The following is a 26,323-nucleotide window of genomic DNA, read 5'->3' as shown; positions in this document are numbered from 1 at the left end:
AACCCGGGTGAGCTGAACAAGCAGGATCCCGAAATGGGGGAAAGGAGCCAGAGACAATGATGCTCCTCAGCTTCAAAGCTAGGGGTTCCCATGGTAACCCATCCTGCTGCTGTTGTGGTGCTTAGTGGACTGTGGTTCGGGTTTTTATTAGGGATTGGAACTCGGCTTCAGAGGGCTCGGAACGTAGTGGTCGCGGGGGAGAGAGAAGAGCCCCAGACTGAGGCGGCAAAGCTACTGAAGTTAAAGGACTTCTTCCCCAAGGGACACACCCGGAGAGGTTGTTTGTGCCGCCCGGGACGCTCCAGGCTGGAGAGACCCAGGATTTTAATGACAGAGTTGGTTGAAGGGAAGGAGGAGAAAAGCAGCAACACAGCCAGCCAGCCAGTGGCCACTCGGGAGTGGAGAATCCGAAATCGTACAGCAAATGGGTGTTGTGGCGACAGAAACCATTGGTTAAAATATCCAACTCCCGGAGGTGGGGGGTGGGGGGGCCTGCATCTGCAAGGAGACCGGTTTGCAGCAGCTGAGAGCTTCATATTTCTCCTGCAAAGTCGGAGCCAGCGAGGAAAGCAGGACTCAAGGCTGGATCTTTCCTGAGGATCCTTTAGGGTCAGAGAGGCAGAAGGCAGAGGAGAGAGAGTTCATGACCAGAAGCCATGATGACTGGGCCTCTTTGAACTTCAGGACCGAGACTGGACCGTCACCTTTGGGGTCCTTTGGAGGACTACTCCTCCTCCTGCGAGACCATGAGTTCAGTCCTGACAAAATATGGGTCCCCTCCTCGGAGCTGGCTCCTCCGCCTGGGAACAAGTGAGTAGATGTCTCGTCAGAAACCAGAGTTTGGGACAGAGGGACTGGGAGGTGGAGGGAATGCTCTCCGAAAAGTTGCCGATGCTCCACCTGAATCCTGCCTTTCTAGACTAGCTGGCCTGCTGCCACCTGGCTCTGACCCTGCCTTTGGCAGCCCAGATGCATTGCGCCACAATGTCCTCTCATTAATCAGCACGGTAATGAGTTAATGGCATAAAGGTTGAAAGCGTCCTAGTCCAGCTAGGGCTTAGCCATCAGCAGTGATTTGCAGAAGGGAGGTTAAGCCATAGATAATCGGCTGTCTGGGAAGGAGGAGGGCGGAGGAGAGCAAGCTCATGGAGCAGAGAGCCAAGCCCCTCTGGGAAGAAGGAGCTGGCGTCGTTCAGGAATATTTCCTGAATGCTAAGAGCCTATTAGGTGCGATACAAAGAGCCACGGCGTCTCATTCTTGTTTGCTTATTTTGTCTGCCCTCCGTCATGCGGAAAGCCCATCCCAGATACCTCATTCGGAGCAGGGAAGGGGGAATGGTAATGGGGGGAGTATCTCAATGAGCCCCCACATCTGTGGACTGTCCTGAATTCCCCTGAGCATCTCCTCCCTGGATTGTCCTTAGCCTAGGAAGCTCTCTTCTGTTGGTCTGGCTAGGATCAGTCCATAATGAGGTTTTCCCTGTGGGAAATGGATTCCCAGTGAAGGTTCAGAGGTGAGGGAACCAGGGAGGGCAGTGGTGGCACTGGGAAGGTGGGAATGGACTCAGTTTGGACATGGATGGTGGAGCGAACCCTAGGAGCACAGGGGTGGACTCCAAGCCACCTAGGGTTCTCTGGTCAGAAAACAGCCACAGAGAGGGAAAGGCCCGCTCCCGCCCCCTAAACCTGACCTGCCTTGGTTTTGCCCTCGTCAGCCCCCACGCTGTGAAGGACGGGAAGAGTCCACAGCGGAGGAGTCGGCTAAAACCACGGCCCCCTTGGATAGCCTCTCATTTCTGTGCCTGGTCAGCTCTCGTAGCCAAAGGGGACCTAGGCCTTGTGCCTCGCATAACCCCCCGGGCGCCTCTTGCTGGTAAGAGGAGCACGGGTGGGTTCCTTACTCTGAGAAGCTGCCTTTAGGGGGTACCCAAGCCCAATTTAGGGGTTTCAGGATGGGTGGGAGGGTGGGGGGAACTCACTACCAGGTCATTACCTCAGGGAGAACAGCCTGGAGCCCATCCAGCTTGGCGCATTGGCTGTGGGCAGCTTATTTGAGGGACTCTGCAAAAGGGGCATCCACTCACACCAGAATGAGGGGTACCTCCGGGGCCAGAGGGCCCCCCCCCCCCCCCAAAGCAGGCCCTGACTCCGTGGTCCCAAAGCCACCTCTGTGGGTCCTGGGGTCACCCCAAATCTGGGCTCAGGTACCAGAACTGATCTTCCACAGTAGGGAGGCTGAGTTAGAAGAGCAATGGGGCAATCCTAAGGGTCACAGGGAGATGAGGCTGGGACTGGCTGTTCTTCTCACAAATCCGAGCCCCCAGTGAAGGGCTTGGGTTGGGGTGAGATTTCATGGGGAGATAGGGATGATCCAGGATCTCCAGTCAGTCAGGTCCCAATTTGGGACTTGAGCCTGCACAGAGTAGCTACTGAAACTTCAGAAACGGACGTTGGCTCAGGCAGGGGGGACAGGGTGGAGAGAGGCTGCTTCCTGGCCTGGGGGAGCAGGAAGGGGGAGCGTCTCTTGGCCTCAGTGACCCAAATATCTCGAGAACTAGTTTCCCTCCCGGCCAGGGGGGAGGGGGTGCCTTCCCTCCAACCCCTGCACCCCACCACCCAGTTTGGAAACTTGACTGGCCCTCCTTCCCCAACTGGCATGTTTCTGATGGGAGGGGGAGGGTGTGGCTGGACTGGTGGGTCTGCAGGCATTATTTCCACCAAAAAAATAGCAGCATCTGGAAAGGACCCAGGACGCCCAGCCCAAATGGGTCAACTTTAAATAAGTTTCCTCTGGGAGGAAAGGGCCGAGGAATTCAGCTGCCTCTCCACCGCGTGGCCCGTGGCCTGGACTGGCTCTGAGACGGGTCTCCATTTCCTTCCCTCCTCAGTCTGCGGAATACCTGGCACTGGGACGCAGCTGGCGTAACCAGAGCAGACAGTGTCTGCGTTCCTGCCTGTCTGCCAATAGGGAAACCACCTCCCCTTTCCTCTGTGTCTGGGAACTAACTCTAGGATCATGGTGTCTCTCCGGAGGCAGCGGAGTTGAGGGGAAAGGATGGGAAGGTGGGGGAATGTTGGCCAGTTCTCAGCCCAGTGTCATCAGCCAGTTGAATGATAGCATCGGGGTATTTGTGAGATCCTTATTTTATGCCAAGCACTGCTCTAAGCACTGGGGTAGGCACAAGTTAATCAGGTCAGACACAGTCCCTGCCCCACACGGGCCTCACAGTTTAAATAGGAGAGAGAAGAGGTATTGAATCCCAATTTTTCAGTTGAGGAAACAGAGGCACAGAGAAGTTAAGTGACTTACCCAAGTCACATGGCAGGCAAGTGGTGGAACTGGGATTAGAATCCTGGTCCCCTGGCACCCAGGCTTTATCCCAAGTCCCACATGCAGTTTGAAGTCTAAAGGGGCAGAGGGAACAGATTTTGAATCCCCATTTTAGAGCTTGAAAACAGAGGCCCAGAGAAGTAAAGTGACTTACCCAAGGTCCCACAGTAGGCAAATGGAGGAACCAGGATTAAAAGCCATGTCCCCTGCCTCCTGGGGTTGTGCCCTTTCTCTTGGGGCAAATGGTTTCTCATGATCTGCTGCAGGTCTCTTAACCTCTCTGGGAAACTGGGGTGGGGTGAGGTTGAGGCCAGAGTTTGGGGCGAGTGCTGTGCTCTGGCCCTACTCTCTGGTTAGGGCCAAAGGCTGCTACTGGCCTGTCCGGTGGCTCGGTCAGGACTGAGGAGGGGGCCCAGCGTCTCAGGCTTTTCCCCAGTTTCCCAGGGGCCGAAGTGCTGACTCTTCCCAAGGTGTGAGGGTCCCAGGGTGAGGAAATACCTGCTTCTTTTGGGCCTTGCGGCTGGAAAGCCAGTTGGTGAGGGATCTTCTGGGGTGAGGGGCAACCACTGCATTTGGTTTCAGCAAGGGAGCCAGAGTGGGGACCCCAAATATACAAATAGTCAGGAAATGGAGCAGGAATCCCCCTAACTTCCCTGTGGAGCAGCCTCAGCACCCATCCTGACCTTATGGGGCCCAGGCTTCTCCCTCAGAGACGAGCACTGGCCGCAAGGAAGAGGACATTTCTGATCCATAAATCCTGCATTCCTAACACCGTTAGCCTCATCGCTCTCCCTTCTCAGCCCTGCGGGGGCTGGTAGACTGCCTCCCCCTGCCTTCCTTAAGGCCTGTATCTTGCCCCCCAGGCTTTGTCTGGGGAGAATAACCTAGGCCCTCCCCCCATCTCCGATGGGACACAAATCCTGGAGCTTGGGGCATGAGAAGTTCTTGCCTTCAGGGTCTCAAGGTGTTTTAGTTTCTACAGGGAACAAAAAACTTCATTTTTGTAAGTGGGATAAAAAAAATCTGTTCTCTTTGAAACTCCAAAGCCCAGTTGTGCCGGCGCAGCAGAATTCTTTCCTTTCCTCTCCGGATGCTGTGGTAAATGTACGCTAACTTGCACACATGAATGTTTAGATAAAGCCCTGTGCTCTGGGGCTGAAAGAAACCTCCAGCCAGCTCGCTCATGCGCGTCACCCGCCAACGCCCCCCCCACCCAACCTCAAATCACAACCTCCCCAGCCCAAACTGCCAGGTCCGCGCAGTCTATTGGAGAGTGGCCCAAGGGTGAAGGGCACCTCTAGATTTAGGCTATTATGTTAACTCCCAAGAATTTGCCTTTTGCTTCCTTGATTCCTTTGCTGAAATATCATGGCTGCCACTCAGCATCTCTACTTCTCCGGGCTCCATTGAGCCTAGGTTCGAGCTACGCCCTGAGCCGAGGCTAAAAAAAGACCGTGGTATAAAAGCCTGTACTCCCTGCGCACATGGAAATCCCATTAAGAGGCCTGGGGGATCTGGATGTATTCAGGGCAGGAGGGAGTGACGGCACCAGCTCTGAGCCCCTCGGGGAGCCACGTTTTCTATCGCACCCCCTTGGTTGTCCTTTGGCCTCGTGGTTGCCGATCGGTCCACTTGCCGGACATTGCCTCCGAGACAGCTAGTCTGTAGCTGTATGGGTGGCTAAGGATGCCTTGGAGAGGAACGGGAGGGGCCGAGGGAGTGGTCGCCTTGCTCTCGGGGCTGAGATGTTGGAAAGGGAACTTCAGGCTTTGGGTGGGAACCGGGAGGCATTAGCTATGGCTTGGAGTCTCGCTACCATTTTGGCAAACGGTGAGGGGACAGAGAGTAGGGAGCTATTCCAGGCCTGGCTTTGGAGGAAAATCAGCTGAGACATTGATGAATGACCTCGCCGGGTTGCATTCTGGTGGCTGTGTCCCGTCTTTCCACAGGAATCTCCCTAATTTAAGGATTCAGACGGTTTGAGGCCAAGGCTGTTGTTCCCCCGGCAGATGTGTCTGGGTTTGGCATTTTTTAATTTCATTTAATTTTTTAATCCAGAAAAAACACCCAAGTAGGACTGGAGAAAAAATAGCTTTTCTTGTGACCCTGTCCGACAGAAGTACCGTATCTAGTCAAGTCCTGTTTATTAAGGCTAATGAAGGAGAGAAGTGGCGCTGTTGATAGAAAACAGCAGAACGGCAGAGGTGGCCTGGGCCCCGTCTGGGTGATGGGAGAGGAGAGTCAATAGAGGTTAGAGAGAGACGCTGGAGGGGGCTCATCAGGGAGAAGATCAGAGAGAAGCTGAGATCACAGCTGGTGAGAGTCTCAAGCTCTCATGTGGTTAATACCCACCGTGGGTCATCATCTTCATCCCCAGCCGGGGGTAGGTAGCGGACAGTAGAGAGGTCAGTCCGAATGAATGCTTGGTGCCACACACCCTGAGGAAGGCCAGAGGGATCCCGGCCAACATTCAGTCAGTCAATCATATTTACTGAATGCTTACTGTGTGTAGAGCACTGTACTAAACTCCGGGGGGAGAGTACAATGTAACACTCTAACAGACATATTCCCTGCTCACACAGCAAGCAGTGGCAATGGCAGCCTGTGTCTGGGGCCTGTTTCGCGGGGCTCCTTCTGCCCTGGGGCCACGAGGGGATGTGGGGGCTGTGGGGGCCGGGGCACGATGGAGGGGGCATGGGCTCGGTTGTACCACCCCATCGTCTCAAGCATTTTTCCTCTCAGGCGCTCGCTAAACACACGGCCGGCTGATCCTCTGCCAGGGAGAGGCGGGGGGAAGGCCCTGCTGGCGGAAGGGGGTGCTGAGGGGAGCGTTTTCCTTCAAACCGTCTTGGTTATATAATGCGGAGCTCTTGTTTGGATTGAAGGACTTAATTTCTAACAGAGAATCCGGGCTTGTTGACGTTCCAGCAGAACCTGGGAGCTCTTTACTAGGCAGAGAGGGGGCCCAGCACGCCGACATTCCCGCTTGGAAAGGGGCTTCTCACGCAAGGGCTCTGGCAACTGGCAGGGTCCTGTTGGAAAACGTTCTCCCCTTGCCAACCGCCGCTTCCAGCCCCCATGAGGTCCCGGCCCGCCTCCCTCTCCTTCCTCTTCCCTCACAGCTGGCTCTCTGGAGTTGCCCTGAGGACTAGGGGGAAGCTTTAAAGGTAGCAGATGCTTTTCACTAGATTCCTGAAAGTCTGGGGTCTGTGAGAGAAGCTGAAGTCCCCAGAGGGGTATCTTGGGGGAGGCAGTCCTCCAACAGGGACTCCCTCAATGCCCCCCAAAGGGCAGACCACTAAATGAGGAATGGGAGAACAAGCTCAGCCCTGTCCTCAAGGAGCTTCCAGTCTTACAGGAGAACTAAGTCACTTCACTTCTCTGTGCTTGTTTCATCATCTGGAAAATGGGGATAGAGTAATTGTTTTCCCTCCCTCCAGCAGTATAGATAGAGCCCAGGCCTGGGAGCCAGGAGGACCTGGGTTCTAATCTCAGCTCCACCACTTATCTGCTGGGTGACCTTGGGCAAGTCACTTCAGGGTAAGTCATTTCACTTCAATTCTTTGTGCCTCAGTTAACTCAAGTGTAAAATGGGGATTAAGACTGTGAGCCCCAGGCAGGACAGGGATTGTGTCCAACCTGACAACCTTGTACCTATTCCAGTGCTTAGTACAGTGACTGGCACACAGTCAGCACTTAACAAATAACAATAAAAAACTCCCAAAACCCAAAAAACTGTGAACCCCATGTTGGGACAGGGATGGTGTCTGACCTAATTATCTTGCATATACCCCAGCTCTTACTACAGTGTTTGACACATAGTAAGGGCTTAATTAATATTATTATTATCATCATCATCATCATCATTAGCCAAAATAGACAAACTTGCTGGTAACCAAGAGCTGATGAAAGGCCAATCCCTGTGTTCACTGCCACCTGAGAACCTGATGGAAGTAAAACTGAGTCTGTGGCACTGGGGTGGCTCTTGCCCCTATCTCTAAAAAAACACAGTGGAGGCCTCAAGGATTGTGTCCAATTCTCACCTGTGTATTTTTTCTAGTGCTTAGTACAGTGATCTGCACAGAGTAAGTGCATTTCAATTGTGGTGTGTACATACTACATGCCAAGCACCATACTAAGCCCTGGGGCAGATACCAAATAAGTAGATCAGACACAGTTCCAGGCCCACAAGGGGCTCCTAGTCTAAAGGGGAGGGAAAGGAAGCAATAATAATAATAATAATGACAATGGTATTTGTTATGTGCTTTTTATGTGTCAAGCACTGTTCTAAGCCCTGGGGTACAAGTTAACCAGGTTGGACGCAGTCCCTGTCCAACTTAAGGCTCACAGTCTTAATCCCCATTTTATAGATGAAGTAACTGAGACACAGAGAAGTTAAGGGACTTGTCCAAGGTCACACAGTAGAATCCCCATTTTACAGATGCAGTAAGTGAGGCCCAGGGGTGAAGTGACTTGCCCAAGGTCACACAGCAGGCAAGTGGCAGACTTCACGTTAGAACCCAGGGCCTTTGACTCATTCAAACACAATCGATCATATTTACTGAGAGCTCACTGTCAGCAGAGCACTGTACTAAGTGGTTAGAAGGGTACAACAAGACACTTTCCCTGGCCACAACAAGCTCACAATATAGACTATACAGACCCCCAAGCCCAAGCTCTTTCCACTAGGCCACGCTATTACTACCATTACTGGTAGAACTATCGAACCAGAGCCTGCTATCATCCAGGGCCGGCTCCAGAAGGACACTTTTCTCCATGGTAAGGCTTGGGCCGGGACCCCAGAATGGTTCCCAGAGCCTAAACCCTTCCTTCCGATCCAAGAGTGGTTCCCAGAGACTGAGCCCTTCCTTCAGATTCTCCTCATCCGGCGGGCCTTGCCCAAGCATTCCGAGTCTGGTCACGTTCCCCGGATGGCTGGATCTCTCCAACCCTCCCCACAACTCTGCCACCACACCAGACTTGGGAAGTCAGCTTCTACCCCACTCACCCCTCTCTTTCTTCATTCATTCATTCAATCATATTTATTGAGAACTTACTTTCTTCCATTCTCTAGAGCCTCCTAGGCCACTCCCGCTACCCATCCCTGCTCCCACTGTCTGTGGAGACACACTAAGCCTGAATAAGCCCTCTCTTCCTCCTCTTCCACTCCTTTCTGCGTCACCCTGACTTGCTTCCTTTATTCATCCCTCTTCCCAGCCCCACAGCACTTATGTATATATCTGTAATTTATTTGTTTACATTAATGTCTGTCTCCCCCTCTAGACTGTAAGCTCGTTGTGGGCAAGGAATGCATCTGTTTATTGTTGTACTGTACTCTCCCACGTGCTGAGTACAGCACTGTGCATACAGTAAGCACTCAATAAATGTGATTTACTGACCGACTGACTAGAGCTGGGAATGTTCTAGAAGGGTGGGTGGAGGGAGGCTAGCCTGGACCCAAGCTGCTGGAGCACCTCATGGGAAAGAGGAGCTGCAAGAGCCTTGCTGAGGGTGTGTCAAGGATGGCAGGGAATAATAATAATAATAATAGCATTTATTAAGTGCTTACTATGTGCCAATCACTGTTCTAAGCACTGAGCCCTGTTCTAAGAGCTGGGAAGAGAAGGAAGGGATGGCAGACTCCAGAGGCATCCACCAGTGGGGGTGCTGCAAAGTGGGGAATGAGTGGGGGAGCGGTGAGCCCCACCACTGCATAGCTGAAGGAGGAATGAAGGAATAATAATAATAAGGAAGAAGAGGGGGGCAAATTTCAAGTGATAGCATTTATTGAGCACCTCCTGGGTGCAGAGAGTTGGGTAGATAGCATGTTTAAGCACTCACCATGTGCTAAGGGCAGAGCATTGTCTTTTGCTTGACACAGGTCCCTGCCCTCAAGGAGCATGCAGTCCAATGCACTTTCACCTGCTGCTACTGCTCAACTGGTCTGGGGGTGATCACAAAGAAGCGTTGTGAGGATGGGGACCCTGAGGGGAAGGAATTACATTCCCTACTGCTAAAGCCCAGCCCAGTTTTGACCCTAAAGGAGATACCTTTGTTCACCTGAAAATCTTAAGGGACCTGGATTTGAGTCTGTTGGGGTGAGTCAGTCAGTCAAATCTATTGAATGCTTACTGTGTGCAGAGCGCTGTACTAAGCTCTTGGGAGAGTACAATACAACAATAAACAGACGGATTCCCTGCCCACCATGAGCTTACAGTCTAGAGGACTGGTCCGGGACAGGCCCTACCTGGTCTTACTAACCCGGCCTCTCACCTAGCCTGGTCCATCTCCCTCTGCTCTGTTTCCCAGAGCAACCTTTCCTGTCCTAGCTGAAGCCATCTCTGTCTCCAAGGAACCAGGCAGATTACACTGGTGGCTGCTGTCATGTCTGGTGCTTCTGGTTTTGCTTTCACCATGCTGCTCAGAGGCAGAACCAGGTGGGGACAGGCTTCTTGGCCTTAGAGACCCTTCCACTAACCAAGATCCCAGGAACTCGTATGAATCATCCATTCATTCATTCATTCATTCAATCATATTTATTGAATGCCTACTGCGTTCAGAGCACTGCATTAAGTGCTTGGAAAGTACAATACAGCAATAAAAAGAGACCATTCTTGCCCACAACGGGCTCACAGTCTGGAGGGTGGGGGGGAGACAGGTATCAATACAAGTAAGCAGGCATCAATATAAATAAGTAGAATTATATATATATATATATACACACATAAGTGCTGGGGAGTGGCGAGAAAGGGAGAAGACCAAAGGGAGCAAGTTGTAGTGGCGTGGAAGGGATGGGGAGCTGAGGAAAAGCAGGATTTAGTCTGGGAACGCCTCTTGGAGGAGGTGCTCCTTCAGTAGGGCTTTGAAGGGATGACTTGGAGTTCATACGCACTTTGGGCTGGTACACGTTCGCACTCGAACTGTGATAGAAGATGATCGACTGTAAGATCCTCGTGGGCAGGATCGTGACTACCGACTTTAGCATAGTGAACTCTCCAGAGCTCTTAGAACAGTGTTCTACACAAAGTAAGTGCTCAGTAAACACCACTGATTGATTGTTAGGGGAAAGGCTCCTTATTTAGAAGCAGCAGAAGGCAGGATGAAAGCCCTGGTTTTCTCAGCAGAAATGTACCCAGCACTTTCCATCTTCCGAGAAATCAGACTCCTAAAGTTGGAAAGAGCCCCGGGGCCAGACTCCAGGCTGGTCCATGGCTAGGCCCTATAGGGGCTCTGGGAACAGAGGATCTAGGTCAGAGGTGACAGTCTGGAAATCCCAGCGGGGGCAGGGAAGCTGGACGGGAAATCATTGCCCCACTCTCTCCAGAGATTGGGAGTTTTTTCACTGCTATGTCAGGCAGATCTGGTAGGCATACGTTGTTTCCCCCTCTTCCTTACACCCTGCAGGCATTTCCAGGAAGAGGCAGAGTGCATGTGGGTGAGAGAGCTGAAATGGGCTTTGGAAGAACCCAGAGTCCTAGAGCCAAGTCTTTTACCCCAGGGCAAGGAAAACACCCAGGGACCAGCCCACTTTTTTTAAGTGGTATTTGTTCATTCATTTATTCATTCGATCATATTTATTGAGTGCTTACTGTGTGTAGAGCACTATACTAAGCACTTGGGAGAGTACAATGTAACAATAAACAGACACATTCCCTGCCCAAAATGAGTTGATTCTTGTAGCCATCATCTACCACCCCCCCGGCCCCACCTCCAACTTCTTTAACGATTTTGACCCCTTCCTCACCATCCTTCTCTCCTTTTCCATGCCCACTCTGATCCTCGAAGACTTCAACATCCACATGGATATCCCTGGTGACTCCTCTGCCGCCCACCTTCTATCTCTCCTTGACGCTGCCAACCTCTTGCTCCACCCCACCTCACCCACTCACCAACTTGGTCACACTCTCGACCTCATCATCTCCTACGGCAGCACTGTCCCCACCCTCACCAACTCTGAAATCCCTCTCTCTGATCATAATCTTCTCACCTGCCTCCTCACTCACACTCCTTTCCCCTGTAAATCCATATTACTCCCTCACAGAGCTCTCCGCTCTCTTGACCCCATCCACCTTTTGGAGAGTCTCACACCCCACCTCGCCTCCCTCTCCTGTCTACCCAATCTTGATGAGCAGATTACTGCTCTCAACTCTACCCTTTCTACTCAGCTAGACTCACTTGCTCCCCTTTCCCTTCGCCGCTCTCGCACCACTAACCCACAGCCCTGGATCACTGTCACTGTCCGTCTCCTTCGCTCCTATGCTCGAGCTGCCGAACGCTGCTGGCGAAAGTCTAAACACCATGCCAACCTCGTTCACTTCAAGTTTATCCTTTCCTGCCTTAACTCAGCCCTCTCCTCTGCCAGACAAAACTATTTCTCCTCCCTTATTGACACCCATGCCCATCATCCCCCTCAGCTCTTCCGTATATTCAACTCCCTTCTCAGGCCCCCGGTTCCTCCCCCTCCTCCTTCCCTCACCCCCAACGATCTGGCCTCCTACTTCATTAATAAAATTGAATCCATCAGGTCCGACCTCCCCAAAGTCACCCCCGCCCCCTTCTCCAACCCCTCGGCTCTCAACACTCTCTGCTACTCTCCCATCCTTCCCAGCAGTATCCTCAGAGGAGCTCTCCTCCCTCCTCTCAAGTGCTACTCCGGCCACCTGTGCTTCTGACCCCATTCCCTCTCATCTCATGAAATCTCTCGCTCCATCCCTTCTCCCCTCCTTAACTTCCATCTTCAACCACTCACTCTCCACTGGTTCCTTCCCCTCTGCCTTCCAACATGCCCATGTCTCTCCCATCCTAAAAAAACCCCTCTCTTGACCCCACCTCACCTTCTAGTTATCGCCCCATCTCCCTCCTACCATTTCTTTCCAAACTCCTTGAACGAATCGTCTACACGCGTTGCCTCGAATTCCTCAACACCAACTCTCTCCTCGACCCCCTCCAGTCTGGCTTCCATCCCCTACATTCCATGGAAACTGCCCTCTCAAAGGTCACCAATGACCTCCTGCTTGCCAAATCCAACGGCTCATACTCTATCCTAATCCTCCTCGACCTCTCAGCTGCCTTCGACACTGTGGACCACCCCCTTCTCCTCAACACGCTATCTGACCTTGGCTTCACAGACTCCGTCCTCTCCTGGTTCTCCTCTTATCTCTCCGGTCATTCATTCTCAGTCTCTTTTGCAGGCTCCTCCTCCCCCTCCCATCCCCTTATTGTGGGGGTTCCTCAAGGTTCAGTTCTTGGTCCCCTTCTGTTCTCGATCTACACTCACTTCCTTGGTGACCTCATTTGCTCCCACGGCTTCAACTATCATCTCTACGCTGATGACACCCAAATCTATATCTCTGCCCCTGCTCTCTCCCCCTCCCTCCAGGCTCGCATCTCCTCCTGCCTTCAGGACATCTCCATCTGGATGTCTGCCCACCACCTAAAACTCAACATGTCCAAGACTGAACTCCTTGTCTTCCCTCCCAAACCTTGCCCTCTCCTTGACTTCCCCATCACTGTTGACGGCACTACCATCCTTCCCGTCTCACAGGCCCACAACCTTGGTGTCATCCTCGACTCCGCTCTCTTGTTCACCCCTCACCTCCAAGCCGTCACCAAAGCCTGCCGGTCTCAGCTCCGCAACATTGCCAAGATCTGCCCTTTCCTCTCCATCCAAACCGCTACCCTGCTCGTTCAAGCTCTCATCCTATCCCATCTGGACTACTGTATCAGCCTCCTCTCCGATCTCCCATCCTCGTGTCTCTCCCCACTTCAATCCATACTTCACGCCGCTGCCCGGATTGTCTTTGTCCAGAAACGCTCTGGGCATGTTACTCCCCTCCTCAAAAATCTCCAGTGGCTACCAATCAATCTGCGCATCAGGCAGAAACTCCTCACCCTGGGCTTCAAGGCTCTCCATCCATCACCTCGCCCCCTCCTACCTCACCTCCCTTCTCTCCTTCTACAGCCCAGCCCGCACCCTCCGCTCCTCTGCCACTAATCTCCTCACCGTGCCTCGTTCTCACCTGTCCCGCCATCAACCCCCGGCCCACGTCATCCCCCTGGCCTGGAATGCACTCCCTCCCAACATCCACCAAGCTAGCTCTCTTCCTCCCTTCAAGGCCCTACTGAGAGCTCACCTCCTCCAGGAGGCCTTCCCAGACTGAGCCCCCTCCTTTCTCTCCCCCTCGTCCCCCTCTCCATCCCCCATGTCTTACCTCCTTCCCTTCCCCACAGCACCTGTATATATGTATATATGTTTGTACATATTTATTACTCTATTTATTTTACTTATACATATCTATTCTATTTATTTTATTTTGTTAATTTGTTTGGTTTTGTTCTCTGTCTCCCCCTTCTAGACTGTGAGCCCACTGTTGGGTAGGGACCGTCTCTTTATGTTGCCAACTTGTACTTCCCAAGCGCTTAGTACAGTGCTCTGCACACAGTAAGCGCTCAATAAATACGATTGATTGATTGAGTTCACAAGTGCTTACCATGTATCAAGCACTGTTGTAAGCTCTGGGGTACATTCATGTTTTTCAGGTTGGTCACAGTCCCTGCACGACAGTCCAAATTGGAGGGAGAACAGGCATTGAACCTCTATATTACAGATGAGAAAACTGAGGCACAGAGAAATCAAGTGGCTTGCCCAAGGTCACACAACAAGCAATTGGCAGAGCTGGGTTTAGAACCCAGGTCCTCCGACTTCCAGGCCTGAATTCTTATGACCAGGCTACGCTGCTTCTCTTGATCTCCTTTTCCTGGGCCAGGACAGATCTGAGGAGACTGCAGGTTAGGGGGTGGCTCGATCGCCATGGGGTCACCCTCCCTCCTTCTCTCCGGCGATGGTGAGGAGCAACCCTGCTGGGCCTGGAGAGAAAGTCTCCAGGAGGGAGAGGGCGGTACGTTGGGTATTCCAGTTACGGGGCAGGATGTAAGTGCTTCACGTCGCGTCGACCCGGCATTCCTGCTGAAATAGCACTGACCCAAGTCTCTCTGGAATGTTTCTGGGCTGCTGAGGAATGAGGCATCCCGGGCCTGTTGGGGATATGCTGCGGCCTTTGGGGCTGGGGGAACCCTGAGCCCCCTCGTTCCCACCTCCTGCCCCAACAGGGCCTCTGTCCTGGCAGGCCGAGGCAGGAAATGGGGAGAGAAGCGTTTCCAGGAAGCCCGGCCTCTCATTTGGGGCCCTCTCTTTGTCCCCCACAACCCCAACAAACCGGGACAGATTGAATCGAGACAAGTTTGGGTCTTTTCAGTCCCCAAGCTGGGTTATGGAAAATGTGGCTTCATGTAGACAAATCTAAAATAATAAGTCTGGGGCTTCGCGCCAGCAGCCGACTGACTACATAATAGATGGCCCAGTTGGGCTGTGGAGCTAAGCCGGGAGAGGAGTGGAGACCCCTCCGGAGTGGAGCATTTAGGCGATGAGACACTGAGGGTTGGGGCGGGATTAGGGAGCAGCGGATCTAGGTCAGAGGTCATGGCCTGGAAAGGGGGAAGCTGGAGGGGGATGCGGGGCTAACCCAAGGGACATCGACCTCAGTTTGAGTTTTCGACCCTGTGCTTCCAGGGAAGATAACTTCCATTTCAGGAATTTGGGGTTCAGCCCTGTTCTTCCAGGAGAGGTAACTTCTGCTTCAGGAATCTAGTGTTGAGGGCGCTTATTCTCAAATAACCACTTCTTCAGCAATGAGCCAAGCCGGGGCTGGTATTGCCCCTGGTTCTTGCCTGAGGTCAGCAGGGCCTGGAAGGACAACAGCGGAGCCCATGCATAGCCAGCGGAAGGGCCGTGGGGACAGTTTCAGCTGCTGTCATTTTAAGTGGGCAGCCCCTCTTCAGCCCAGCCATGGGGTCCAGCCTCGGGGCTGACTAGCCTCTCTTCTGCACAGACCTTTCCTGTTTACTCAGCCAAAAAAGAAAGGGGTGGGGTGGGGGCGGAGTTATTCCTTTGGAGGAGCCAGGCTGATTTGGAAGAAATCTCACTGCAGTCTGAAACTCTGAATCGCAACCAGGTGTCTGAGCCCCGAGCCAGATTGCTGGGCGGACGATGGAGTGGGTAGGCACCCGGCAAAGCCTGCGGGTTTAACCACCGGGGACTTGGGGAGGACTTCCGGAAGCCCGGCCGTCCCCCGCTGGGGCCTTGGGCCAAATGGGGCGGCTACAGCTGCTGCCCCCTTCCTCGAAGCATGGTGATTTTCCATTCCAGCCTGTGTGTTGGGGAGACTCAAGATGCATCTGTTTCGAATTGGTCCAGGGAGCCTCTTGGCACCCCCGACCTTAGCCGAGTGTGTACATTCTGGCCTGGAGCGGTACCCGCTGCCTCACTCCCCAGACCCTGCCTTTCCCCTGACCTACCTAAGTCCTGGCCCCTTGGACTGGCCAGACCGATCCCACAAAAGTAATAGTAATGATAATAATTATGCTACTTCTTAAGCCAAACACTGTTCTAAGTGCTGGGGTAGGTACAAGTTAATCAGGTTGGACACAGTCCCCATCCCACATGGGGGTCAATCTCTTAATCCCCATTTTTACAGATGAGGTAACTGAGGCCCAGAGAAGTGAAGTGACTTGCCCAAGGCCACCCAGCAGACTTGAGGCAGAGAGGGGATTAGAACCCAGGTCCTTCTGACTTCCAGAAAGACTCAGAAATGGCCAAGTTAGCAGTTCCACGACCACCCCCACCACTCCCAGGCCACTACCTCCAGCTCCCCTTTCTGGGGTTTTTCCCACCTTATACTGCTATTCTCTGGCCTTTGACAGTGTCATAACCTCTGCAGTTCTGGCCCGCCCTCCACACTCTGCTCTGCCTCTTTTTTTTATGGTATTTGTTAAGCACTTACTATGGGCCAGGCACTGTACTAAGCTCTGGGGTAGATACAAGCTAATCAGATTGGACACAGCCCACATGAGGTTCACAGTCTCAATCCCAATTTTACAGATGAGGGAACTGAGGCACAGTGAAGTGACTTACCCAAGGTCACACAGCAGACAAGGGGCAGAGCAGGGATATTAGAACCTTAGCCCTCCTGACTCCGAGGCCTGTGCTCTATCTACTAGGATACGCTGCTTCTCAACACTGCTTCCTACCTTTTGCAAGAGTCTTCTGCTACCACTCTTCTGCCACCACTATCCCCCATTCATTCATTCATTCAATCGTATTTATTGAGCGCTTACTGTGTGCAGAGCATTGTACTAAGCACTTGGGAAGTACAGGTTGGCAACATATCCCTGTGCTCCCTAGCACGGAATTCTGTCTCCTCCAGGGCTAGATGGGTTTGGAGGCCCTTCTTTCGGACATTGGTTCCCTTAACTCCGCTGAGCGAGGCTGTTCCAAAACAACACTGGCACGGAGGCCACTGCAGGGCGGTGTGTGGGCCGCTATGTCCCTGAGAGTTGGGTGGGGGTGGGGTTGGAGCCAGCAGAGACCTTTCCTAGCTGGCCTGAGGCTACAGCTTGCCTCTCCCCGCCCCCAGGCTCGGGAGCAACAGGGGGCTGTTTGGAGGCCTCAGAGTGGGCCCCTCTGTCCCCCTGCCTCCCCGCCAAAGCCCGCCAGCCACGAGGGGATTCCCAAAGAGGGAGGGATCGTTGGGAGGATCCGACTGAAGGAGCACGTGGCCGAGCCCTCCTTCCCCGCATTGAGAACTCAGCAGGGCTGCCTTGGGGGTGAGGAAGTTGAAGCCGGACTTTGGGGGGGCCACATGGTCTTTCCCTCTGAAAACTTATCTTAGCGGCTAAACTGCTGAACAATTCCATCCTTTTGCAGGGATTAGAGTCATCCCAACTATGTCCCGTCTCCTCAGCCTAACGTCTTTCAGAGGCCAGAGAAAGCGAAATTTGTAAAATGTCTGTAGGAGTTGGAAGAAAGGAGCTTTGTCTGGGCAGGGGCAGGGGCCATTGGTCAGTTCCTAGGGGCACCCTCATAGCTCCCAGAATGCTCCCCTTCCCCAGAATGAATGCTGTGCTTGTCCACAAGGAAGAACCTGCTGCTTAAAGCCCCGACTAGCCTGCCCCCACCCTACCCTCCCCCATCCGGCGGAGCCATGGCCCCAACCGGGGCTCGGCCATTTCTGGGGCCTCCCGGCCACCTCTGGGTTGGAAAATCGTCAAGGGCAGAAGCTCGTTAAGGAAGTCTGGTTCCCGGCTCTTGGGGGCCAGGGCCTTCGGGCTCATCATGTTCCTCTACTGGAAGAAGCGAGGGGCATATGAGTTGGGGACGCTGCCCCCGTCCCTGGAGGAGCTGGAGTACGGGGCCGTGGAACGCTTCTCCTGGAGTTCAACGCTGGACATCAATGAGGATGTTGAGGGTAGGCTGACCCGGGGGCTGAGCTGAACTCTGTGCAAGGTGGGGATGGGAGGGGGAAGGGGAATCCATTGGGGATTGAGTAGGCTTCTGCCAGATGGGGTCTGGGGAAGGCTTGGGGGAGGGGGCTTCAGATCAGACTGAGCAGATCACAACTTAATGGACATGAGATGTCCCCCCTCATCCTCCCACCAAGCCAGGAAGAATGAGTCAGCACAACAGACTGAATGGAGGGAAAATACCCAGAGAAAGAGAGAGAGAGAGAAAGAGAGAATATCACATCACTAGAAAGGTTCACAGGGGAGATCTGGGCAAGCTTGGTTGGATGACTTCCTCCTCTCAGCTCAGTCTGTGGCTGTGGAATACCTCCAGGGTGTCCCAGGGCTGGTTCATGAAGGGGGCGCCTAAATGCTTTAGTGAAAATCCTCTTTGTACTGTGGTATTCCCTTTTAAGTTTTAGGGGCTCTGTGGGTCTCCTCAAATTTCAAGTTGCAGTAGATTGTGAGAAGGGGGAGCTGGAACTGGCTGGGAGTTGGGAAATGGCCACAGGATGGATGTAACTACTGTTTGCTCATAAGGAGATTCTGAGCAAGTGACTAAATTTCTCAGGCCTCTGTTTCCTCACTTGTAAAATGTTCAGAACAATCCCACTCCAAAACTCCCCAGCCATTCAGGTGAGGTCAAGTCGATCCCTGGAGGAGTTGGGGTTTCTTCCTATTACAAGGAGCAAAAGATCCAACCCTTAAAAGGGTCAAAACCCGAACTGGGGCTTGAGGTAACATCCTGGCCTTGGGGCTCCAAAACAATAATAATAATAATAATAATGATTATGGCATTTGGTAAGCATTTACTATGTACCAAGCACTCTTCTAAGTGCTGGGGTAGATATAAGATAATTAGGTAGGCCTAAGTTCCTGTCCCACATGAGGCTAACAATCTAAGGGGGAGAACAGGTATTGAATCTCATTTTACACATGAGGAAACAGGTATAGCGAAGATAAGTGATTTACCCAAGGTCACAGAGCAGGTAAGTGTCAGAGCTGAGATTAGAACCCAGGCCCTCTGACTCCCAAGCCTGTGTTCTGTATTCTTTCCTCGAGGCCACACTGCTTCTCTGAGCCTGGGCTGATAGGAACCAACCTAGAATTATGCTGTGACCCCTGTCTGCCTCAGTATCAGACTCAGCTGAAGGGATGCTTACAGCAGTTTTGGGGATCCTACAGAAGTCCTATTTAGCACCAAGCTGAACCAGAAGAAGGCTTTGGCTAAACTGTCAGTGGCTGCGTCTTCTGAAGGCGCTGCTGTGCATATGTGGCTGTCCCTAGAAATTCTGGGAGCTGTAGTCCCAGATGCCCAGGAGACATCCGCTGATGGGTGAAAATTTGGCACCTGTGCAACCGCGCCAGCCTCCTCCCACCCAGGACACCTAAAATGCAGGCCCTGCTGGAGTGAGTGCCCAAGGGGTGTTCAAACCCGGACAGACCACAACTGATCCAGCTTTCTCCTGGCCCAAAACAGCCCCACCAGGCTCGGACCTATAAGAAGGGCTGGCATGGCGTAAGCCAGACTCTTGGAGGCAAAAACTGGTAATTCGAGAACACCCCAAGGCCTTCTCCAGCAGAGGGCAGGATGGATTTCAAAATGATGGCATTTATTAAGCGCTTACTATGTGCAAAGCACTGTTCTAAGCGCTGGGAAGGTTACAAGGAGATCAGGTTGTCCCATGGGGGACTCAGAGTCTTAATCCCCATTTTACAGATGAGGGAACTGAGGCCCAGAGAAGTGAAGTGACTTGCCCAAAGTCACACAGCTGGCAATTGGCAGAGCCGGGATTCGAACCCCTGACCCCTGACTCCAAAGCCTGTGCTCTTTCTACTGAGCCACGCTGCTTCACAACTGGCTGAGCCTCAGAAGTTGGGGTAGGCGGGTGTACGCCACGCCCTTGCCACCTACCGGGGGCAAAAGTGGGAATGGCAGTGATTGGCTCTGGGAGGCCTGATGGCCCAGTCATCTGGACGATGGACCTGTCAGGGGAATCTGGAACCCAGTTCCTCTGCCTGTGCTGGAGTGCCCACTGATTGCACTAAAAAATTTCAAATACTCCTTTCATAATAATAATAATAATAATGATGGTATTTGTTAAGCGCTTACTATGTGCAAAAAGCACTGTTCTAAGCGCTAGGGGGATACAAGGTGATCAGGTTGTCTCACGTGGGGCTCACAGTCTTAATCCCCATTTTACAGATGAGGGAACTGAGGCACAGAGAAGTTAAGTGACTTAACCAAAGTCACACAGCTGACAATTGGCAGAGCCAGGATTTGAACTCATGACCTCTGACAACAAAGCCCATAATCTTTCCACTGAGCCATGCTGCTTCTCTATCATCTTTCATCATCTGACATTATCATCATCATCAGTGGTATTTATTGAGGGCTTACTGTGTGCAGAGCACTGTATTAAGCGCTCGGGAAAGTATAATACAGCAGAGTTGACGGACAAGTTCCCTACCCACGAAGAGGGTACTCCTTTGCCAACGCCTGCCTTTCCACTAATTACTGACCTACGATGTTATTTAAGGAAGGGCATCATGTGGACACATATAGAAAGGGCTTTGCAGAAGCTTGCAGTTACTGATGGCGACACCGGTAAGACACCTGGCTCTGCTCTCGCCCCCCCCAGCCACTCTCTCCAGAACTTTTGAGTGCCCTGCATAAACCCCTGTAATTACGGTACCATTGCTGAGCTGTGGGACTTGGCTGCAGGAGCCAAGGCGGAGGGAAGCTGGGCACTGAAAATAAAAAAAAAACGGACATAAAGGTATCTGGTGTCATATGAGTCCCGAACAGAAGACAGAGCTGCTGAAATCCAGACGGTTCAGGATAAAACCCGATGAGTGGACACCCTATTCCCAGGGTAGAGTCCCATAGGGGATGGGTCCAAACCACAGTTATAAGGGTCTCCACATGGACCCCTTACCCACTCCCCTTGCAGCTATTTCATGCCAGGGGCATTGGCACTGCAGCTGGGGATTGGATTTTCATAGCCCATGCACCATTTTTCACACGTAGGTAGTTCCATTTTTTTAATTCATGTGAGTCAAAAGTTCCAGAAGCCCCATAAGGTAACCCCCACTCTCTCACACACACAGACACAAACATACACACACAAACACACATTCCAAATAGAGATGAACGTACACACAGACACACATAAAACACAGACACAAGCATACGTGCACATGCACACATACAAAATACAGACACAAACACACTCATACACACCACCAGATCCAGACCACTTCCTGTCCCTCCCAAGCCCACATCTGGTTAGTCCATGTCAGCGCTGGATGGATGTGAACCGGTTCCAAATTCCACAGTCCCGGGGCTCCACTCGTCCCAATCAGACCAAGAATTGCACCCTTGCAGGACTGTAGCCCGTGGATCTCAATCTTGGGGAACGAACTGTAACTTTGAGCCTCCCAAGGGACTCCTGTTGGCTAAGTCAGGAGAAACTGGTTTTAGATGCTAAACTCCCCGAGATCAGGTCTCTCACCTAGCCCTCTGGGCATCTAGTTCAGCATCCCCAAATGAGGGCTTGCAGTGAGAAGGTAGAGGAGGAAGGCTCCTTCCTAGCAGGGCGAGATGCAGCCCTGACGAGCCCTGCAGAAGACTCAGGGCCCCAGTCATTCATTCATTCAATCGTATTTATTGAGCGCTTACTGTGTGCAGAGCACTGTACTAAGCGCTTGGGAAGTACAAGTTGGCAACATACAGAGACGGCCCCCACCCAACAACGGGCTCGCAGTCTAGAGGCCCATTCTTTTCACCCAGTCTTCTGTAAGGGCTAGTGGGGTGGGCCAGGCTTGGCTCGGAAACGATCTTGATAGCAGCTTCAGTGAAGGCTCAGGAAAGGGGCCCAAGACCGGTTTCCCTCTCTAGACTGTAAGCTTATTGTGTGCAGAGAATGTGTTTGTTTGTTGTTGTATCTTACTCTCCCAAGTGCTCAGTACAGTACTCTGCACACGGTAAACGCTCAAGAAAGATGATTGACTGACTGACTGGTCTGCTGGTGTCTCGCCGGTCCCCCTACCCTACACAGGCTTGTCATTTCTAGTGGTGAATCAGCCCGTGGCTGAGATTCTGGATTGTGGTGCATCCAGGCGGCCAGATAGCCATCCTCAGGGCCTGGAGGTGACCCACAGGCTCTGCCTTGGGACTGTCCTCCCTCCCAGCTGACTTCCAGCTCCCCCTGCGGCCCTTGGCCTTTGCCATACGGAGATGGAAGCTTCTCCGCATCGCCCGGTCCCCCGGTCGTGACCCTTGTGGCGCAAGTGTTTGTTTTGCAGCTGAGGGGGAACTGTGAGGTTACTAATGGTCAGGGGGATGGGCAGGCATCCTTCCATCTGGGGAGAGCATCTGCAAGCAAGGCCGGAGAGTCAGCTGGGCCTTTCCTCCTCCGCTGAGGCCAATCAGATGAACTGTTCTGTCCGGCAGGCAGTGGACAGAATCACCTAGGAGGCAGGTCTAGCCTTGTCATGAAATCCATCTCCATATCATCCCAGCTCAGCAGTCTTCTCAGCCCCAAGGTTAAGCCTTCCCCCATCCGTCTTCCAGCGCAAGAGTGTGGGTGTGAGTGGGTTTGGCTCCACACCCCAAAGTGTGCTTTTGTGGGCTGGCCTCTCTATCTCTGTTTATCTGGGTGTGCCAGTGGTCTTGTGCATGTTTCTGTGAGTGGGGTGTGGGGAGGGGTTGGGGGGAAGGAGAGCTCCCCTAACTGAGCAAACCTATTCGTGTGGGTTTATAACACTCTGGTGAGAAAAACTCTATGTGTTGGGAAGACTGTGTTTTTTGTTTTTTTTTTTAATGGTGTCTGTTAAGGGCTTACTATGTGCCAAGCACTTTTCTAAGCATTGGAGTAGATACAAGTTAATTAGGTTGGACCCAGTCCCTGTCCCACATGGGGCTCATAGTCTAAGTAAGGGGGAGCAGGGTTTAATTCCTGTTTTACAGATGGGGTAGCTGAGGCCCAGAGAAGTGAAATGATTTGCCCAAGGTCACATGTGGCAGAGTCAGGATTAGAACTCAGGTCCTCTGACTCTCAGGCCTATGCTCTTTCCACTAGGTCACGTTGCCTCCTGAGGCCATACTCCTTCCCCTGTGTCTCAGTCGATCAGTTAATCGATGGTATTTATCGAATGCTTACTGCGTGAAGGGCACAAAGTCAGAAGGTCGTGGGTTCTAATCCCAGCTCTGCCACTTGTCTGGTAGATGACCTTGTTCAAGTCACTTCACTTCTCTGTAAAATGGTATTGAGACTGTGAGCCCCACATGGGACAAGGACTGTGTCCAACCCAATTTGCCTGTGTCCATCCCAGTGCTTAGACTGTGCCTGACACATAGTAAGTGCTTAACAAATACCACAATTACTATTAACAGAGTTGGCATACATGTTCCCTCTTCCTAAGGAGCTATCTTGCCGCTGACCCCTCGTCCAAGTGTGCCTATGGTTGGGGAGATTGTGAGTGTCTCTGGGAGTGTGGCCATTTCTGGGCATGTGTTTCGGGGACTGTGTGTGAGTCTGTGTGGTTATGTTTGTGTTGGGTTGACTATGTGGTGTCTCTATGTCTGGATTAATCAGTGGTACTGATTGAACGCTTACTGTATGCAGAGTGCAGTACTGAACCCTAGGGAGAGCACAATATAACAATAAACATATACACTCCCTCTCATGCTTACAATCTAGAGGGGGAGACAGATATTAACATAAATAAATAAATTACTGATATGTACAGAAGTGTTGTGGGGCTGGAAAGGCTGGGGCTGCAGTCTGGTATTTTCTCTTGCCTTTAAGACATCTCTACTTGAATGTCCTCCTGTCACCTCAAGCTTAACATGTCCAGAACAGAAGTCCTTATCTTCCCACCCAAACCCAGTTCTCCTTGTGACTTTCCAATCACTGTAGATGGCACCACCATCCTTCCTGTCTCACAAGCCTGTAACCTTGGCATCATCGTTAACTCCACTCTGTCATTAGGCCCACATATTCAATCCATCCCTAAATCCTGTCAGTCCCACCTTCATAACATCGCTAAAATCCACAGTGCTAATAGCAGAGAAGCAGCATGGTTTAGTGGAAAGAGCACGGGCTTGGGAGTCAGGGGATGTGGGTTCTAATTCCACCATCACCACTTGTCTGCTGTTTGACCTTGGGCAACTTAACTTCTCTGTGGCTCAGTTACCTCATCTGTAAAATGGGGATTAAGACTGTGAGCCCCACATGGAACAACCTGCTTATCTTCTATCTACCCCAGTGTTTAGAACACTGCTTGTCACATAGAAAGTGCTTAACAAATACCATCACCATTATTATTAATGTTAATACAATCGCTATCTTATGCTGCCTGGACTACTGCATCAGACTCCTTGCTGACCTCCCAGCCTCCTGTCTCTCCCCATTCCAGTCCATATTTCACTCTGCTGCCCGGATCATTTTTCTACAAAATCATTCAGGACATGTCATCCCACTCCTCAAAAAACTTCAGTGGTTGCCCATCCACCTCCGCATCAAACAAAAACTTCTCACCATTGGCTTTAAAGCACTCCACCACCTTGGCCCCTCCTACCTCATCTCGCTCCTCTCCTTCTATAACCCAGCCCGTACACTTCACTCATTCATTCATTCATTCATTCAATCGTATTTATTGAGCACTTACTGTGTGCAGAGCACTGTACTAAGCGCTTGGGAAGTACAAGTTGGCAACATATAGAGACGGTCCCTACCCAACAGTGGGCTCACACTCCTCTAATGCTAACCTTCTTAATGTGCTTCAGTCTCACCTGTTCCACCGGTAACCTCTCGCCCATGTCCTGTCTCTGGCCCGGAACGCCTGCCCTCCTCAAATCCAACAGACAGTTACTCTCCCCTACTTCAAAGCCTGAATGAAGGCACATCTCCTCCAGAAGGCCTTCCCTGACTAAGCCCTCTTTTCCTCTTCTCCCACTCCCTTCTGCATCACCTTGACTTGCTCTCTCTGTTCTTCCCCCTCTCTCAGCACCACAGCCATATGTACATATCTGTAATTTTTTTTATATTAATGTCTGCCCCCCCCCCCCATATTATAAGCTCGTTGTGGGCAGGGAATGCATCAGTTTATTGTTATATTGTACTCTCCCAAGCACTTAGTACAAAGCTCTGCCCACAGTAAGTACTCAAAAAGTACGATTGAATGAATGAATGAATGAATGAATGAATGAATGAATGAGGGGAGATGAATTAAGGGAGGAAGTCGGGGCGATGCAGAAGGGAGTAGGAGAAGAGGAAAGGAGGGTTTAGTCAGGGAAGGTCTCTTGGAGGAGATGTTCCTTCAATAAGGCTTTGAAAGTGAGGGGAGTAACTGTCAGATATGAGGAGGGAGGACGATCCAGGCCAGAGGCAGGACATGGGTGAGGGGTCGGTGGCAGGCTAGGTGACATCGAGGTGCAGTGAGAAGGTTAGCAGAATGTGTCCAACCTGATTAGCTTGTATCCACACCGGCACTTAGTACAGTGCTTGGCACATAGTAAAGCGCTTAACACATATCACAATTAATATTATTATTATTAGAGGAGCGAAGTGTGCAGGCTGGGTTGTAGTAGGACAGTAGTGAGGTGACATTGTAGGGGGCAAGTTGATGGAGTGCTTTAAAGAGCACCAAACACTGTTGGAATGTACAACAGATTTGGTAGAAATAACCCCTGCCCACGTCTGCATTGGGTTAATTGCGGGATGTCTGTGTGGCAGGGCTTTCTTATGCCTGTATTCTGGTGGCTATCTCCCTATGGGCCTGCTGTTGAGTTTGGGTGTCTTTGCATATTTCTGGAGAGAGCTGACAAGCTTCCCCCTTCCGTTCAACTGGAAACCAGCACCTGAACCCTGCCCCTCATGATGCAGCCTGTGACTCCCCAGGCAGAGCACCATGTGGAGGGCCCGGCTTGGGCTGTGCCATCTCTACACCAAAAGTCACTGCCAGGACTGAGGATGCCTGACCATGGGCACGTGGAGAGGCCATTTTCCACACTTTGATTCTCTGCTGTAATTGTCTCAGTGCCGGGAGGGCTCGTGGATGGAGCGTGACTGATTTTGAATTTCAAACACATTTTTTCTGAGATATTAATATTCTTTCAAAAGAGCTTTTCACCTCCCTTGCAGAGCAGCCAGCGGAAATCTTGGGGCCCCTCTGGGGGTGCTCTGGGGCTCAGACGACTTATCCTCCAACTCCTTCAGCTTTGCTCAGGAGGAGGGAGTGGGCGACAGCTGGATCCCCTGAGCCCTGCTCTGCTAGCTAGGCTAAAAATGCTTTCACCGGTCCCCTGTTTGCAAAAATTTCTCTTGGGTCTCGGGAAGGAATTTCTTATTTGCTTTCATTATTATTCATAATAGGTCAACTGAAATGATCACTGGGCTTGGATGGCCAATGACTGGGCCATTCCTCCACAGACAGCCCCTCTGCGGGCAGCTGGGCACAGAGAGGGATTGTCTTCTCAGCATCTCTGAGCTCAGGCTGTGGGCAGAGCTGGCTCTCTGTGCCCATGCACACATTTCTCCCACTCCCGGGAGATAAGGTCATTGTTTGGGCTGAGTTCAGCTGGGATTTGCAACGTAGGTGCCCAACAGCTGCTACCACCTGCGCTTTCCCGCCCCCTCTTCCGGGCCC

General features: G+C 52.0%; 1 protein-coding gene across 2 annotated transcripts in view; it reads left to right on the top strand.

Moving 5' to 3' along the window:
* The first annotated feature begins 582 nt into the window (after positions 1-582).
* The window catches only part of PLEKHG5 (pleckstrin homology and RhoGEF domain containing G5), a 97,173-nt gene continuing 71,432 nt past the window's right edge, over positions 583-26,323 (top strand). Inside the window, exon 1 of one of the 2 annotated variants that reach the window (XM_038746966.1) lies at positions 583-810. In XM_038746966.1, coding sequence (XP_038602894.1) covers positions 747-810 — 64 coding nt within the window. In that variant the 5' untranslated portion in view covers positions 583-746. The remainder of the gene's footprint in view (positions 811-26,323) is intronic. The other variant, XM_038746965.1, reaches the window with a different exon arrangement.

This window comes from Tachyglossus aculeatus, chromosome 5 (genome assembly GCF_015852505.1).
Source record: "Tachyglossus aculeatus isolate mTacAcu1 chromosome 5, mTacAcu1.pri, whole genome shotgun sequence".
In the NCBI taxonomy this organism is placed as follows: Eukaryota; Metazoa; Chordata; class Mammalia; order Monotremata; family Tachyglossidae; genus Tachyglossus; species Tachyglossus aculeatus.
Note: the sequence above shows the minus strand (reverse complement) of the source record. Positions and strands in the feature narration are given on the sequence as shown.